Below are 17,192 nucleotides of genomic sequence, written 5' to 3' on the forward strand. Positions count from 1 at the left end.
ACACGCGTCACTGCGGCTGTCACTAAACCCGAGTAGAAGGGTTAGGAATTTGCATGAAGACAGGCCCTGTCTGAAATTGGTGATCTCTCAATTTCTTGAAGAGTTTTTCAGAGCTTTGCACTTGCGTGGGAAAGAACGTGGTTAGAAGGGACGGTATGATTTGTATTATACAACGTACGTACTTGTGAATCAGTACCGCTGTGCAGGAGGAGTAGGCTCAGTTGCTAATCTAAATGGAAATTTTTGAACTTGTCGAGAATTTAGGATTTTGAGCGGAAAATCTAAATACGGAAACGAATGAATTACTCAAGGACCCCAGATCCCTTTACCACAGATAATAAATTTACTTGGGATTGAACAACGCAGGTCTAAGACCACCATGGATAAATATAGTAAACTTGTTGTGGGGATCAAAGTTGACATCCAACGAACCGACGGTAGGTGAAGTCTTACTCAATGTATCTTAGATATATTTGCAACAAGTTTTTGTCCTTCACCAAGACTCTTTTTTTTAATGTAGACCCATGACTGCGTATTTCTTCTGTGAGAGGATTAAGTCTAACTACGTTGATTTCGTTCAGAGCTTTGTCATATTCAGTTGTGACAAGGCTCGGGTGGGAGTAACTGAAATAATTTGTTGATCGTCGATGTCCGCCGGTCGGTCTTCCGTATAAACATCAAATATCTTTTACTTAGTTCCCTAGTTACGGGACTTTAATTATTTTGTTTAAAACGTAGATTTGATGGTCAGACAAGTTGTAAATCTTGGTGAGGTTTCGAACTTAAATTATCGCCCAGACGTACGAAATATTAACTACTTTAGGACAACCAGTCGCAATAAAATAGACATGTGTGCATTCATTAAGGCGTACAATAGTTAGACGATGATAGGCCTTCATTCAGATTTGGAATATCTTTTAAATTCTGTCAAAGTCATCACTCTAAATAGACTAAGAAACAAAGCCTCTTGATTTCAATTTTTAAGATTTAATATTGCCTATTATGAGACAAATGTGAGTCAAACCTCTTTCCTATCAAATGGATTTTACATTCAGCCACATGTGGCTTAATTTATTTACATTGTATCGATCTTTTACTTTGTTTGTCATATTTATTGTATCAGTTATAAATGAAGTCCGCAAACTGAACGAGATCTTATCTAAACCATATCTTATCATGTTTGTTTGGCTTTGTCATGTTGCTCTGAGATATATTAATTTTACTGGAATCGAGGTTTGTTCCTTTTGTTGATTATTTTTATCAGTATTTGGGCAGAGTTATGGAGATGAGGCCATCGGAAATGCAATTTTTAAAGAGGCAATATCATGATAGCGTGGCATATGTATCTCAAACTTGGAAAGGTCAGCTGGACATTTTCAAGCTTGAGACATGAAATAGAATAATTTATTATATGGCTTGTGTTTGTAGCTGATCTAACGCACGCTCAGTTTGGCCAATTCTGGGGAATTATTCTCCCGAAATGCCCAGAGGCCGATTATAGGACTGCAAAACCAAAGCAAAAAGCCATGTAATAAACAACTTATTAACCTCACACGTTCAGTGTTTATGGGAAAATCACAAACCTTGGCCTTGTTGTATTGATCTCGCTATCACTCAGTCAATACGGCAAGGTCTCGGTTTGAGATTTTCCCATAATGACCTCACTCTTGGTTAATAAGTACTTATTATTAAAAATAATGTGATTATTTTACTGTAAATTAACTTTTTCATTGTGCATGTAGGCCGTATCCACTCATCTATGATTAGTGGCATAAACCTGGACACCAAGAGTGTTACAGTAGAGTGGTATGAGAATGGAGAAACCAAAGGGAAAGAGGTAAAAAAATAATTCATTTCAATAGGGCTAATTTTCCTCCCATAGCAACACCAGCATAATACTTACTAAATTCCAGTTTAGTGATCTAGATGATATGGAGAGCCTAGTATTTGAATGCAACCAGCTATGGCTGATGTAGCTTCAATTTTCTTTCATGTAGATAAGCACTGATATTGAACATTAAGACATTAAAGTACATGTGATCAATGCTGTATTTTGTTTGTTTAATGCAGATTGAAGTCGACCAGATCTTTGCACTTAATCCAACTCTTGTAGTTCAGCCAAAACAAAAACCCACTCCATCAAATAAAAGGATATCTACTACACCAACTAACAAGGTATGTTGAAATTAGTTGTTAATAATTAACCAAAGAAGCATTAAATACTTTTTTCAATTGGTTGATTAAGAGCTACATTGCCAAATGAATATAGATCTGAAGTTAATATTTTTCAATTATATTATATGTAAGTATACACCATCATGAAGAATCCCCAGTAGCATGGAGGTAATTAACTTGATGTGTGTATAGTATTTTGTACCTATCTTCATGAAATGTAAGCCAATAAGCAAGAAGACGACTCAAGAGAAGTTAGTTGACTCAAGTGCAATACTCTGGCAAGACTCTTGAAACAAACACCGTGTAACGAATTAAAACTTTGTTTTGAAGCCCCACTGAACTTTGTAACTTTTTTCCTTTTCTGTTCTTTAGAATGCAAGAAATGAAAATCACAGTGCTCCTTCACCTAAAGTTCATCCACCATCAGGTTGTTGTTTTTTCATGTTATCTCAAACTTACATGTATTTAAAGCAAATTAATAAACAATTTTCAACTGTTTGTAACAACCTTGTCAGTGATGACTCATTTACTGGCTTGCAGCCAAAGTTGAACGTCCCATGGCACTCAACCTTGCTAATGATGATGGTGACTCACATGGGGACGCTGCACAAATAAAGGAGAGCGCAGAGTCTTATCCAGGTAATCAATGTTCAGTTTATCAGCTACAGGTCAGTAAATAGCATGTATATGTACATTGTACTTCCAGTTCTTGAAAGTTTTTTTTTTCTGTTTGAGAGGAAGAGATGTACTACATGTTCACTTTTAGTGTGTGTCGCTTACTTCATTGCTACTGAAAATCTGTATGTACATCAATGATTTATTTGTATTAATTATGTGTGTGGCTTTTAATTACAAGCATTCATCTTGCCGATGACCTATTAGTAGAGGAGCTACATTGTATGCAGATTCCTGACTGAATTTTAAACCTTTTCATGTCCAGTTTTGGAAGGTCTTCATATCATTGTTGGAATTTCTACAGCAGTAAAATTTCATCACTTCAGCGGCCTCCATGTGACAGTTTCAGTGCTTTGTACTATGTTAAATTTACCGGGCCTCGTTTTTTTTTTTTTTTTTTTCCAGTGAACAGAAGACGCTCTAATTGTGTAAAGGAAATTGAGCGTTTAAAAAAGAATCGAGAAGAAAGAAGGTAAACACTGTTGTTATGAGCAAAATGTTAAAATAATGTTCAGTAAAAAATTTGTTTGTGATCGGTATCTTGTTCTTAAATTAGCAGCTGTGCAGGATTGCTTAATAACTAGACTTGTAAGTGCTCTTGAAATCATTGACTTGTGTGATGACCTGTTTATGGTATCCACAGGGCGCAACAACAAGAGCAAAGGGAAATGAAACTGCGTCTTCAACAAGAAGTGGATCCTGGAAATCCAAACTGGGAATTTATACAAATGATAAGGTATGTTATAATTGTGGATAGTTTAATATCAGTCTTTGTGGTTAAACTGTGGTTTTAGTAGTTTTGCTTGATCCAATGAGTACTCAGACTGCCTACAGGACATTGAAATGTAAAAGTTATTTATTGTAAAAATTGTTTTTATAATTAAATAATATTTTTTTAATTTCAATTTATAGGGAGTATCAAGCAGATTTAGATTTTAAAGGGCTGACAATGTCGGACCCGGTAAGTATTTCATGTTGTAATTTCCTGAACATCCTGAAGGCATGGTCTGCCGTGAATCTGTTCACTTCATTGAATCCTGAAATTGATCTCCTATGATCATTTGTAAAGTGTATACCAACTCTTAAATAAATTATTAATTTTAATTTTTAACTTACATTTTTCATGTACATTTTGTTTTTTGATTAGGTGATAGACCACCAGATTTGTGTATGTGTCCGTAAACGACCACTGTCCAAGAAAGGTACGTGTTTATACTTGTCTGTTTATTATTGATCATTCCAACCTTGTATTAGATAGTTCATTCAATCCAAGTATTGCAATTCCATATTTGTTGTTCTTTGTTTTGGTGATGAGGGCAGCAGCAAAAACCCACTGATTTTAATAAGGATCTTGAGTTATGTAATTGCATTAGAGCGGTTTTCAATTGAGTGTCATAAAACCAAAATCACACTAATGACTCTAACCAATCACAAATGACATGCACAGACAATTCAGTTTGACACCAATCAAAACTCGCACTAATTACATGTAGCTGATGCAAAGCGCAGGAAAACAAGTGTGAGCAAGTCACGATTGGTTTTGGTTTTACTTCTGATTGGATGAAAAAGTGGTGCCAGTTTTAAATAAGCTAATTGTGTAGCATAGATGAAGCAAAACCAATCACTTTTCGACACTCAAATGAAAACCACTCTAGCATGTAAATTGTTTTGATTTTGTTTTTGTACAGAACTCAATAAAAAGGAAATTGATGTCATCATAGTACCAAAGGGTGATTACTGTGTGGTAAGTAACTGGGCTGGGGGCGATAATTATCTTGGAAAGTGTCAGTTATATATAGTTAAATTGTTTTTAATTTAAGTCTGTGGTTTCCTGGTAACTGATTATTTTGTGGTACCATTTTGTTTTAGATCCATGAGCCTAAATTGAAAGTGGACCTCACAAAGTATCTGGAGAATCACAAATTCTGGTTAGTTTGTGTGAAATATAATGACCTTTCCATAACAAAATCTTATGCTATCATAATGGCTTTTTATTTCTAATGTATGGCATTCATACAGTACTTTCAGTTGGTAACAATAAACTGTCCTTAAAACTAATATTTATAACTAGTCGGTAGTTTCTACTTTGTACCATCTTACATAAGGTGAGAAAAAGTTTAAATGAAAACACTATTCTGTTATTTCTTTACAGGTTTGATTATGCCTTTGATGAGAATGCAAATAATGAATTGGTATACAGGTGAGGCCATTAGATCCCTGACAAATTCTAACTTTTCTGTTTTATTTGAAATTTGAATCGTTCTGACTAACACTGTTATCACTTTGTATTATGTCTCAGATATACAGCAAAGCCACTTGTTGACACAATTTTTAACCAGGGAATGGCAACATGCTTTGCATACGGCCAGACAGGCAGTGGAAAAACTCATGTAAGTAGCATGTTATAAATTATTATATTTTTTTCCTATTTAGCTAAAGTGCTATTGATCAGCATATGTAAATAGTGCTATAAAAATTATTAAAAATTATCATTAAATTTTACACATGATAATATCAATGAAGCACTCAAGAGCAAACATTTATGCTATTAAGGGTTTAACAAAGGAACAACAACAAGAAGAATGTGACTGTAGTAACGATATGGTCATCAGATGGAGTTCAAGCTGTTAGTGTAGTCCAGTTCTGTGTGAAATTGTGCCATATTTCGATTTTGACAATGTACTTTTTTATGATAACTACAGAATTCTCGCTGGCTCATTGGCTAATTTTCATTGTCAACATGCCGACAGACATATGAATTTATTAGTAATGTGATGTGTCAACGAGCGAGAGTGGACAATTTGACAATTTGTTATCATAAAAACCAAATCGACTTCAGTTTTTCATGCGCCCGTCCTGTTATTGACTATGAATTTCGTCATAAAATTGTCAAAGTAGTCTGCGGATCCACAGCTACTTTGACAATGTTGTGACGAAATTCGTGATCAATAATAGGACAGACGCATGAGAAACTGACGTCAATTTGTTAAATATATTGTTCATGTGTGATTACAGACCATGGGTGGTACATTCAGTGGGAAGCAACAGGATTGTACTAAAGGAATTTATGCACTGGCAGGTTGGTCTAATCAACTGTTAAAATACTCAAGAAAAGTATACTTCAGGGATAGGGAATGAAAAAGCCGAGAGTTTGTGCAACAGAAATTCGAGACAGCAGTTCCGTGAATTTTTTTCGTGAATATTCTGCAAGACTCGTATTTTCTTCTAAAAGACCATTCACCTCGTGTACTTTAGAAGTTTCATTGTTGATAAGCTGTGAAGACACTTGTTTAGTCCTTTTTCTAAGTTGATTTTCTCGTTAGCAGATATTTCCCTATAGTAACAGATTCAAGAATCATTATCTGTAGTCTTATCAAATGTAAATGTGAATAAAATTGTTTCTACCAAAAACTGAATAATCGATAGAAAGAAAATGAAATGCCAAATTTTAAACGCATGCTAAGTTGTTGCAAACTTGAAAACGTAGACTTGTTTAAACTGAGTAGAGTTTTAAAACACGATCGATTTTCAATCACATTAATTTTGTCTTACAGCAACGGATGTGTTTAAATTGAACAAATCCACCAAACACAAAAACAAGGATCTTCTCATATCTGCTAGTTATTTCGAGATTTACGGCAGCAAGGTACGTTATTATAGGGTTTACGCCAGTTTCGCTACCTGTCGAGGTCGGGATGTTCGAGTTCGCTGCATACTCGCTTCGCGAAGGCCGAGTTCGCTACCCCAGCTAGCCGTGTTCAGCTCGGCAGTGGATGAAAGAACGAGGAATAATCTATGTGCGTGAAGTCTTAGATCTATATATTTTTGTTTCGCAAAGTTTTAATTTTATCGATAGTAGAGAATGCGAATTAATTAGGTAGCGAACTGAAGTTGTGTGTAGCGAACATGTAGGGAACTCGACAGGTAGCGAAACCGGCTGTTACCGTTATTAGTTCTAAGCTTTTTTGCTCTTTTTTTTATAGCGTCTACATTTTGGCCAAACAGCTTGAAATTGCATCTTTATTGTTTCACTGTTCTTTTGACTTGTGAAGGTATTTGACTTGCTCAACAAAAGAAAAAGGTTAAGAGTTTTGGAGGATGGCAATCAACAAGTTCAGGTAGGATATTTATTTTATCTAAAGTGGTTCGTGTTAAAAGCAGTTTTTCCTTCTCTTTCTCTCATCAAACAATCCTGGTCAATAACATTTTTGATGCCTGCTTCGCGGCATCTCCTAGCATCGATCTTTCCTTTGTATTAAGACGTTTCATAACGGTGCATGATTTTCTAACTAACCGATGAGATTTCTGAACTCACCCAAAAAGTCAAGAGTCTCGTTTAATTACTTTTCAGGTATGTGAGCTGGAAGAAAAGATCGTGAACTCAGTGCAAGACACTCTAAAGCTTATAGAGCTTGGTAATAAACTCAGGTAAGTGTCGAATGGAAATAATCCCAGGTCTGCGAATTCTCCATCTCGCTTTAGATCAGGTGTTTCGCTCAGAATTAGGAATTTCTATCCCAGACAATCTGAAAACTTACTGGTTTTAAAGTCCCTCTCATGTTAAAAACAGACTTTATCTAGTCACACCTACCTTCATACCTCAAAATGAGAACGTCTTAGTAGGGAGGAAGCTTGGCAATTTTGCCTTTTAACATCATTCACCAGTAAAACCCTGGTAATGGCAGTTAACGATGCGTGTAGGGACTATATTTACAGACTGAATTTAACACAATTTAACACTTAAACACTTTTGACTCTTTTTCACAGGACATCTGGACAAACCTCTGCAAATCAAAACTCTTCCAGGTCACACGCTGTTTTCCAGATCATCTTGAGAAAGAGGTGAACTTGTTTTATGGGAGCCAGCTTCCCAACAATCAGCGTCAATTTTTTTTTCTTTTTAGACAAGATTTATCCGTGGTTTAATGTTGGTTATTTAAATTGCCGATTATAATAAATTCTGATCATGTAATGTACAACTCTGCTCATAGAGGCTACAGGAAAGACGGCGGTGGAGGCCAACTGTATGGCAAATTCTCGCTGATAGATTTAGCAGGTAACTAGTCTGGCTTGGTTTACAACATGCGTGTTTACAGTAACGACTAACTCGCACCAAACCCCTCTTGCACCTCTTGCACCTTACTTTAGCCAATTGGAGCAAAGTCTTTTTTTGTTCTAGCCTATCAATTTTTCCCGTGCTTTTCCCCGGTTACACATATTTCTCGCGTTTTTGCCCGGTTACACATTTTTCCAGCGCTTGTCAGTGATGCCGTGTTTTTGCCTCGAATTTTGATTGATTTAGAAAGCGTGTGACGCACACATTAATAATAGTACAGAATGAAAATGCAACAAGAAGGTATAATGTGAAAAGCAACTTGTACCTTGGTTTAGTGCTTAAGATAAGAGCTTTTATGCTTGTCTTGCTTTAATCAGGGAACGAAAGAGGAGCTGACACATCGACCGCTGACAGACAGACACGTCTCGAAGGCGCAGAAATCAACAAGAGTCTACTTGCTTTGAAGGTTGGTTGGTTTTGTACTATACATCCCTCGAGGTTGTTTCTGTTTCTCTGTGAAAAAATAGAGAAGTGAAGCGAAAGTCGCGTAAAATCATGCCAACAAGAGGTCTTGTTTATCTTTCAGGAATGCATCAGAGCTCTTGGACGCAAAGGAGCTCATCTTCCCTTTAGAGCAAGCAAACTGACACAGGTAACGAATAGTGTCACATTCCATTACTAATTGTCACGCATTCATTACTAATTGTCACACATGCCATTACTAATTGTCACACATTCCATTACTAATGGTCACACATTTTTGCAATGTTGTTTTTGAGTATTTGGTGGTACACCAACACAATACAGTATATCTTCACTATCTTCTTGTACCTCCACCAGTCACTCCAAAGAAGAAGCTTGGGACAACTTAGATTGCTTGGTTTATTTTTTGTTGTCTTAATTAAACAGGTTCTGAGAGATTCATTCATCGGCGAGAAATCCAAGACTTGTATGGTGAATAATTTTGTTACTGTGGTTGTTTTTGTTCAGTAAGCAACAGTCAAGTTATCCTAGATTCTATTGAGTTTTTCCACAACTAAACCTTATGAAACCATTTTACCCTTAAAAAGAAACATTCGTCCCTCTTCGCGCGTTTCTTTTTTCAATCTACAAACATGTGCATTGTTTCCTGCCTCCCATACTAAGCATTGGCGAGAAGGATTTGGCAAGCTTGTGATAATGATATATACTTGTGTTTACAGATCGCCATGATTTCACCTGGTATGAGTTGCTGTGAACACACATTAAACACTTTACGATATGCCGACAGGTTAGTTCGGGTGATTGGTCCCCCGGCTAGACTCCCATATAAAAAGGACGGGGGGTGCTCGTCGCACCTTTCAGGGTTGAAAAAGCGGTTCAAAAGGTTCACAACGGGAGCTTTTGCGGTAGCTTTTAGAGTACTGAACCGAAACAATATGACAGGAGATTAAAATGTTGTTATAGAATTGGTACCTCTTACGAGTGAAAAGATTTTCAAGCCAAGGGGTTCTTTTCGAAATTTGCGTCGAGCACCCCCGCTCCCCCGCCCCCCCCCCCCCCCAACTGGATTGGTCTTTAGAGTGTTAGCATTAAAGTGAACAAGGTGACCAGACTTTAAACAGAACACTGAGTGCCATGCCTGTTACTTCCGCAGAGTTAAAGAGCTTGGTCCTGAGAGCAATGCAAAGAAAAAACCAGCAGCGTCTAATGGAGGTGAAGATGACACGAGTCCTGGAGAAATGTCTGCTTTGTCTGATGGCCGACATCCCAACAATGTGGATCTCGCGCTTCTTTGTAATCACAGCGTACGTGTATTCCATGTCAAGTGATCGTTTCTGCCTTCCTTTCCTCGTTTCTCTTTACCTAGTTTCAATTTATTTTTCCAGGGTTCTGGTGAACAATCTCAAGAGTTGTACACCTTCCACGAAGCCGTTTCGCAGCTACAAGATGCTGAAGATAAATTGATGGATGACGACAGGAACAACATTGAAGTGAGCTTATTTTGAAAACCTCTTGAAATAATTCGCCAAACTAGACAGACGTTTTTTCTCCATACGTCCAATTCATTCCCGCTCGAGGCACATCTGAGACTGGACCCGAAAATTTCCACAGTGATGAGGTAGCTCTCGAGATCGGTATGGCGACTCCGATTGGTTGTTACTTGTGCGCGAAAATTCAAAAACGAGAAACAACCTATCAAAGACGCTACACGGATCTCTGTTAAGTTACGTCATCAGTATGAAATGTTTCGTGCCCAGTCTCAGAGATCTTTTGAGTGAGGGAAACATTGAGGAAGGTCGTGGGCGGGGCAGGGGGGCGGTTGGGTCTCTGTTGAGTCACCCTAGTAAACACTATGAGCACGGTGGCCTAGGAAATGTACTGGAATCAATAATATTTCCCGATGTTCTTTTCTTTTGTATTGACGAACTGGGATACAGGTATAAATCCTTGTGATAACGAGATCTTTTGACGCCCAACTATCAGCCCTTCCTCCTCTTTCCCCTCATCCCTAATACAGAATGGCATCCGATTTAAAGCAGTGGAAAGTGAAGGTTTCATTTGTTAAACCCTGATCGTTCTTGATCACCAGGAGGCCAAGACTCTTTTACAAGAACGTGTTAAGTTGATAGAAAGAGTGGACATGGATGTCGATTATAACATTGAAGGTAATTTGTCATCCTTTTATCAACTTTTCTGTGTTGTTATTTCTTGTTTGTCTGTTTTTCCCCGTTGTGTTTATCTTTGTACGTTGGATGTTTTCGGTTGGCAATGACAGATAATTAAGAGCACGTTGAAAACAGTAAGCAAATCAGTGATCGCAGGGAATTAACTGATAACCGTATAACGTTTACAGACTACGTGAGGCAGCTGGACGAGTTACTGGCTAAAGAAAGCGAGAAAATAACAGAGCTTCGAGGTGGGTGTTGTTGTTCTCCTTGGTTTGAATTACTGTGTAAGCCCGCCATACCGCCACCTTGTTATTACCGCCACTTTATTCTGGTCCGAACAAAAGCTTAGTCAGTCATTTTCTTATTTAGAGAACCCCTTTTTAGGACCACCCCGTTATACGGCCAGATTTTTGTGGCCCGTTGGTGACCGGATTTTTTAACAGGGTTCCACAGTACACTAATAAAAAAAAAAAAAGAAACTCCTCTACTTGTAGTCCCTTTACTCCGCTAATTCGTCCAAAATCTAACAGAAGTCGAAAAGGTCGGTTCTCTTATAACATGACTTCAATGCAGCACGTGTAATGCCACATTTTTCAAAGTAACTTGTTTTGTGACTTGTTTCATTGTGACATGGTCAAACCCACCCCACCCCCCTCGCCAAGACCTCCTGCGCCATATACTTGTTTACTTTTGTATTTCACAACGTTTCACCTAATTGCTTTGTCCTTTATTTTTGTTCTCATTCAGAAAAAGTAAACAAGTTTAAGAAGCAACTTGAAGAGGAAGAAATAGCGAGCAGAAACATTAGAAAGTTACCAGGTTACTAAGGAGAAAACTAATAGTCTGCGGCCCCAGGGTATCACCGTGGGGTTGCCTGTAGTGGCTATCCCGGATGAGCGCAACCCAGCTACTTCATAAAATGGTGGCCAAGAAAGTTAGTGGTGGATTTTGGACGTTTTAATGCACGTTCATGGAAACGTTATTTATCTATATCTTGTACAGGTTAAAACGTGTGGACAGATTAATAATCTGGTGTGGTATTTGTCAGTGGAGTTGTAAAATGTTTATTTATTGCTTGAAGTATGTGTGAAAACGTTAAACAGATAGCAATGGTAAAGTGGTCGTTGTTTAGCACAGATGTATTATATTATTAACAGATTTTGCCGTTTAAATGGACTCACCATCTCCGTTATATACATATAAATGCTAAACCGTCGCTCGCCAAAACAATTTTGTGGAACAAGGACGTCAAATGGCACTCGACGGACGGTTTCGAGTCGCATTTCTCAATCCAAAAGAACACTCGAAATACTGCGAATGTATGACAGCGACAGCATGACTTCATGAAGATAAGTTGTGTTGCTAAGCAACAAAACCTCTGACGAAAATCAGGGACTGGGTCAAGTCGTGCATGGAAACGAGGATCGACCGAAATAGTTCTGATAGCAGTAACCAATGAAATAAGGGAAGTAATGAAGATTTCCACGGCTGTTCTTACGTTGCCCGCAGGAAAGCAAATACACAGCAGTTTTGTGAACAAAAAGGCGCGCATAAGCTTTAAACCACCGTATTCTTAACGCACGTGCCAAACTAGGTTCCTTGTTCTGTGAGAGAGAATGATAATTAAAAATCTTAAACTGGATGTCATTTGTCAATTGATTAGAACTGTTTCTTGACTTTTCATTTTGCGAGTAACCTTGTATCCTGCTTCTGCAGAAGAGTAGGGATGGCTCAGTGGTGAGAGTGCTCGCCTCCCACCAATGCGACCCGGGTTCGATTCCGGCCCGGTGCCATATGTGGGTTGAGTTTGTTGTTGGTTCTCGCCTTGCTCCGAGTGTTTTCTCGGGGTTCTCCAGTTTCCCTCCCTCCTGAAAAACCAACATTTCCAAATTCCAATTTTTACAATTTATTTATTTCAAGGGATTATTTTTCAGTCAAACGAAGAGGTCTGGTAGCGAACCAGTGACATTTAAACGTACGTCACACTATGGTAATTTTCTTCTTCAGCCGTAATATCTTTTCCATTACAGTTTTTAACTCGATAAGAATCGTCCTTAAAACATGAACAGCATTTTCTCCGAAGCCGTTTAGCTGTTGATCTTTTCTCCATGAACTCGGCCAGAGCATTAAGCGCACTAGAAACCACACACAAACCAAGCGTGGTCCAAGTCAGGTGAAATGCTATATTGGCTGTTTTCCGAGCTGCATTTTTTGAATGCTCACCATTTTGGGAAGAGGCTGTGGTTCTAGAGAAGCCTGGTACGTAATCGCCATACCCGATCGTTGAGAAACTGATAAACCAAAAATAAAACCCTTCAAGGAATGTCATATCATTAGCGTCATCGGTATACATTTGCAGTGTTGCTCCCAGTACTAACATTATTAACATAAGCACGCAAGTCACTGCAGTACTCTTGGCCGCCACGTTAGCCGGTTCTCGTTTGAAGTATTTTCTTTCAATCTTTGTGATGAAGGAGCTGATTCCACGGCTGATTAACTCACCAACTGACTTAAATGCCAGGATGGTTACAGGAATGCCCAGTACGGCAAATACGACACACAGAGCTTGACCAAGACTTGTGGACGGAGCTAGCCTGCCGTATCCTAAAAAGTATAAATGAAATCATAGTAGATATTTTTTTTTTTTTTATCGAGTAAAGATATTGTTTCCCGACTCTGTAGTAGACATAATAAAAACAGAGATGCCGAGTTAAGCAGAGTGAATGTTTTAGCGATCACGAGCTTTCGACGCTGTCACAGCGTCTTTCTCAAGTGAATATAGCGAGAATCTACTTGTCACGTGAACTTGGGGGGACCAAGTCACCTTCCAAAACATTCTCATATAGGGCCGGAAGTTCAAGTCCACGGTCTCGACTGCATTTTTTTATTTGTTTGTTTGATGGACCAGTTTAAATTGACCGGGTTTGGGACAGGGAATCGGATACCTGGAGTTAAGTGGGAACGCTCTTCCCTTTCCACCCCCAGACAATAGGGATTTTATTCATTCAAACGATATTCCAACAATTGTTTGCGGGTAAGAGGCAAGAAGGTTCTGGAGCAACCTCCTTTCCCGGGATCTCTCATCTTTCCGCCCTCCCGGAGCGAGAGAGGAGAAAAGATGAGATACCCTGGGAACGAAGCTGAGGCAAGCACTCGGAAAATTGAATCATGGCCTGCCATGATCACCGAGAGCATTAAATAACATTTTTTTTTTGGTAAAACATTCTAGGTTCGGCTTACCAATAGTCGTCAATGTTTCGAATGCAAACCGCACGCTTTGGAAATAACTCCATGAGGGCCCAGCCATATTAAATGCATCGTCAGTGATCTCAATGAAATTATCAAAGTCGTCTTGGGACATGTTGTATTTCTTTGCCATGTCTTCTCTCAGGCTGACCAGAAGTTCTTCCTTTCTCTTTAAATTATTTACGGCATTGGGATGTTCCACTGCGGCGAAAATTAACCCTCCAGATGCTGCGAGCACGGAGAACGCGATCACGCGAAACAGGGTCTTCCACAACAACGGGCGGGCACTTTGTGAACAACAGCCACTCATGTTGAGAAAGGTCTAAAAACAAAAAGGATGTTTCAAATTGCATTTACAAGTAAAAGCAGTGCAGTAATGAAAATGTCTCATTCTTGGATTCAGTTACGAACTGACCGACTTCAAAACCATGAAAAATGTGCATGGTTGCCACTTCGCCTTAGATTTGCCTAAAGTTCGTGCTCGACTTCGTTTTCCGATTTCAATGTTGATTTCTCCCGCTTTCGACCTCGTTTTCCGACTATGAAATGCGGCTTCGGTTTTTAAGTTAGTGAGGGAAACCTGAAAATATCTTTCGATATGAACCTTTAAGGCCACAACTGGTTCAATAATATTGCACGAACTGATTTTGTGAAGAAGTAGGTCGTTTGTTTCCTAATTTTAATTTAAACAAGTTGTCATTTCGTTCACTTTTGCGCTAATCTGCATAAGACGCATTCAACTTTCGGTGTTCTGTTTTTAAATTTAGGCAGGCAGAGATGAAATTGCAAGTAATTATTAAGATCAGCCTAGTCGGGAGTTTTTTAAATTGATTCCTTTTCCAACATGATCATTTCCTATATCATTTTAATCGTCTATCAATACAAAGTATCAAAACAACTCGATATCGTACATCATGGACATGGTCTTCTGTATTGCTGGTTTTCGGTGTCACGCCACTCAAAATAGATCAGAATAAAAATCAAAACCGTTCAATAGATAAAGTCCAGAATCTGGGAAATGAAAGAAGGTTAATATGCAGACTCTCGCCAAGATTCTGGTCACAGCAATTTTTCTTATGCAAGATATGCGGAGAAATGTTTTACCCAAATTTATAGAGATTTGTATGGAGACGCCATGCTGGTGCCCATCCGTATGGGCACCTACATGGCGGCCGGAAACCAACAGAAACTGTTTATCTGTCACTGAGTTTTGCTGCAAAAGCGTGACTTATCCCTCGAGAAACTCTAAAACATTTAAATAATACTTTTTGTAAGACATGAACTGTTCAGATAGCCAAATTCCCCGAAATAAGTCATCGTCGTCATGTAAATGCCGCGTCATGCACGCAAAAGCTTCGAGATTCAAGCGTAGTCTATCACAAAACGAAGAACCCATTCGGAGCGAAAATTTGTATAAATATTAGTTTTCAGCTGCTCTTATACATCATTAAAGTAAAATCTCAGGAAGATCAATAGTTTTGTAGTTTGAATTTTAGTGACGTCATGTGAAAACCAACTATAGAGAATGCATGTTTGGAATCTTTAAGGCAATTTAAAATCTTCCTTTATATCAAGCATCAATTTTACATATATAATCGTACCTCAGGACTATCCCAGATGACAAATATTGAAGAAGTATTATCCGATAACAGGAGCAAACGGTGCTTTCTGAAAGACGGACCTCCTTCGTCACACTAAATATCCTTCACAACAAGTGTTGAGAATTGTCGATATTTTTTTTAAGCTATTCAAACATTGAGCAGATGATCGTTATGTCTGTTTGCTTTTGTATGCAAATGACATGCAGATAGTATTAGCGAATGAAAACCAAGCTACTCGCGTGAGACATCTTTTCGTATAAAAACACCATGTCATTTCAAAGGTATTAAAGAGGGACAGCTGAACTATCTGAAATATCTTAATAGCTAATTCCATAGTCGTTTTTTTCTAGGCTAATTTCAGTTTCTCATATTACTAGTTGATTCTTTGAGTGTAGTCGACAAAAGGTCACTGCAATAGTTAAAAAAAATGAAATTTCTACTTTCTAGGGAAACTTCTTGCAGGATGTCATATTCGGCCCTTTGGAAGGGGAGTCGAATTTATTTTGTTTGGATTTGTCAGCTGGAATAAGAGCTGAATGTACCTGTTCATCATATTTACAGCTTTCCTTTGTATTCCAGTTGAAACATCGACACCATCTATTGTATTTTGAATCATGTTTTCATTAATCACAAAGAATATTTCTTGAGATAAGATAAAGCGATAAGCACACACGCAGTGTTATAAACTTGAAAGCTTTTACTATTCGTGTTCGCTGACGAACAAAAGCTTTATTATCCATGGCTAAATTTAATTTAGCAAAGTCTTTGAATTTTTCATCTACATGCGGCATTCACCCTGATGTCTCTTGTCATGAAAATACTTAAGTAGCCTTTAAAAGCAAGCCGTACATCCCTTATCCGAAGCATACACAACACATTTCTGATACAACATGGTAGTTTTTCACCGTTCGCAAACCCATTCGCAAAGATGTGATTAAAATTTACGCAGTATCCGAGAGATTTTCGCTTTCGTACAAACACGCCGCCGGCTCCGAACAGAAGGTTATCTCTGTGTGAGCTCACAGATGCCAAGCTTCGCTAAGAAACTTTGCAACTGGATTGGGTTAAAAACGTATTTTTTCAAACACAAGTCAGTAATCCCAGTACAGTAAATTAACAAGCGTCGCTCACGGGTAAATTCTTTGCCTTCCCCTCACCGGCGACACCAGAGGAACAAGCTGATCGTTTATGAATGCAGCTTACTTCACTTACCTGTTTAAATACACAACAACCAAGACATCAAAGTATGTTGACACATGGAAGACGATTTGTAAAACGTTCACATTCAATGGCCTCTATGCTATTGGAGTTTATTTTTCCCTTGATTAAACCTTGTCACAGATCAAATATTATTGTCGTGCAAAATGGCCTGGGTTAGGCTGTAATGGAAATAGCTGACGACTAGATCAAACAGCCCGCCAACAGCAAAAAAAAAAATGCATTTTCGATATAATTAAAATTCAATTTTGATAGCGAGGTTAAAAAGATGGGCTGGGAAAATGAAATTTAGTTCAGAAGGACTGGCAGAATCTCGAACAAAAAACTAGAAATGGGAGTAGAATTTGGGCCAAGCATTGGCTTGGAAATACGATTTGGGCAAAATGTGGGCTTCGAAATGGCATACCTATTTTCTTGATTGAGTGCCGATATGGCTATTTGGAGGGGAGATGGGTGGCGCTGGTTCAAAAAATCGTTTTCAATTTCGGATTTAGACAGCCTCGACCCGATGACCGTTGGGCATTGGCTGCGCGATCATGGAACCGAGACTAAATATAATTTTGAAAGCGT

General features: G+C 38.4%; 2 protein-coding genes across 2 annotated transcripts; one reads left to right on the forward strand and one right to left on the reverse strand.

The window, feature by feature from the left end:
- The first annotated feature begins 209 nt into the window (after positions 1–209).
- LOC145467594 (kinesin-like protein KIF2A) lies at positions 210–12,447 on the forward strand. Its single transcript, XM_081451168.1, has 28 exons — positions 210–437; positions 1,743–1,837; positions 2,071–2,175; positions 2,548–2,602; positions 2,716–2,814; positions 3,256–3,322; positions 3,494–3,586; positions 3,763–3,811; positions 3,998–4,052; positions 4,539–4,594; positions 4,720–4,778; positions 5,003–5,050; positions 5,150–5,240; positions 5,866–5,929; positions 6,405–6,496; positions 6,903–6,968; positions 7,202–7,278; positions 7,618–7,692; positions 7,842–7,906; positions 8,284–8,372; positions 8,493–8,558; positions 8,816–8,860; positions 9,109–9,176; positions 9,543–9,693; positions 9,775–9,879; positions 10,479–10,554; positions 10,743–10,805; positions 11,305–12,447. Exons 1-28 carry the CDS (start codon positions 380–382, stop codon positions 11,382–11,384), a joined length of 2,112 nt encoding a protein of 703 aa, XP_081307294.1. The 5' UTR covers positions 210–379; the 3' UTR covers positions 11,385–12,447.
- Positions 12,448–12,512: 65 nt separating this feature from the next.
- On the reverse strand, positions 12,513–16,752 carry LOC145467595 (potassium channel subfamily K member 9-like). The gene is made up of 3 exons (XM_081451170.1): positions 16,617–16,752; positions 13,798–14,125; positions 12,513–13,161 (listed from the first exon to the last, which is right to left on the reverse strand). The coding sequence occupies exons 2-3, from the start codon at positions 14,111–14,113 to the stop codon at positions 12,527–12,529; spliced, it is 951 nt and encodes a 316-aa protein (XP_081307296.1). The 5' UTR covers positions 14,114–14,125; positions 16,617–16,752; the 3' UTR covers positions 12,513–12,526.
- Between the last annotated feature and the right edge of the window lie 440 nt (positions 16,753–17,192).

This window comes from Orbicella franksi, chromosome 14 (genome assembly GCF_964199315.1).
Source record: "Orbicella franksi chromosome 14, jaOrbFran1.1, whole genome shotgun sequence".
NCBI lineage: Eukaryota > Metazoa > Cnidaria > Anthozoa > Scleractinia > Merulinidae > Orbicella > Orbicella franksi.

Bases quoted from the DNA above. Each gene is read 5' to 3' on its own strand.
- LOC145467594 (XM_081451168.1), top strand. From the start codon at position 380: ATGGATAAATATAGTAAACTTGTTGTGGGGATCAAAGTTGACATCCAA. The intron at 3,587-3,762 runs GTATGTTATAAT...TTCAATTTATAG, and splicing joins GAATTTATACAAATGATAAG to GGAGTATCAAGCAGATTTAG. The intron at 10,806-11,304 runs GTGGGTGTTGTT...GTTCTCATTCAG, and splicing joins GAAAATAACAGAGCTTCGAG to AAAAAGTAAACAAGTTTAAG.
- LOC145467595 (XM_081451170.1), bottom strand. From the start codon at position 14,113: ATGAGTGGCTGTTGTTCACAAAGTGCCCGCCCGTTGTTGTGGAAGACC. The intron at 13,162-13,797 runs GTAAGCCGAACC...TATACTTTTTAG, and splicing joins CGAAACATTGACGACTATTG to GATACGGCAGGCTAGCTCCG.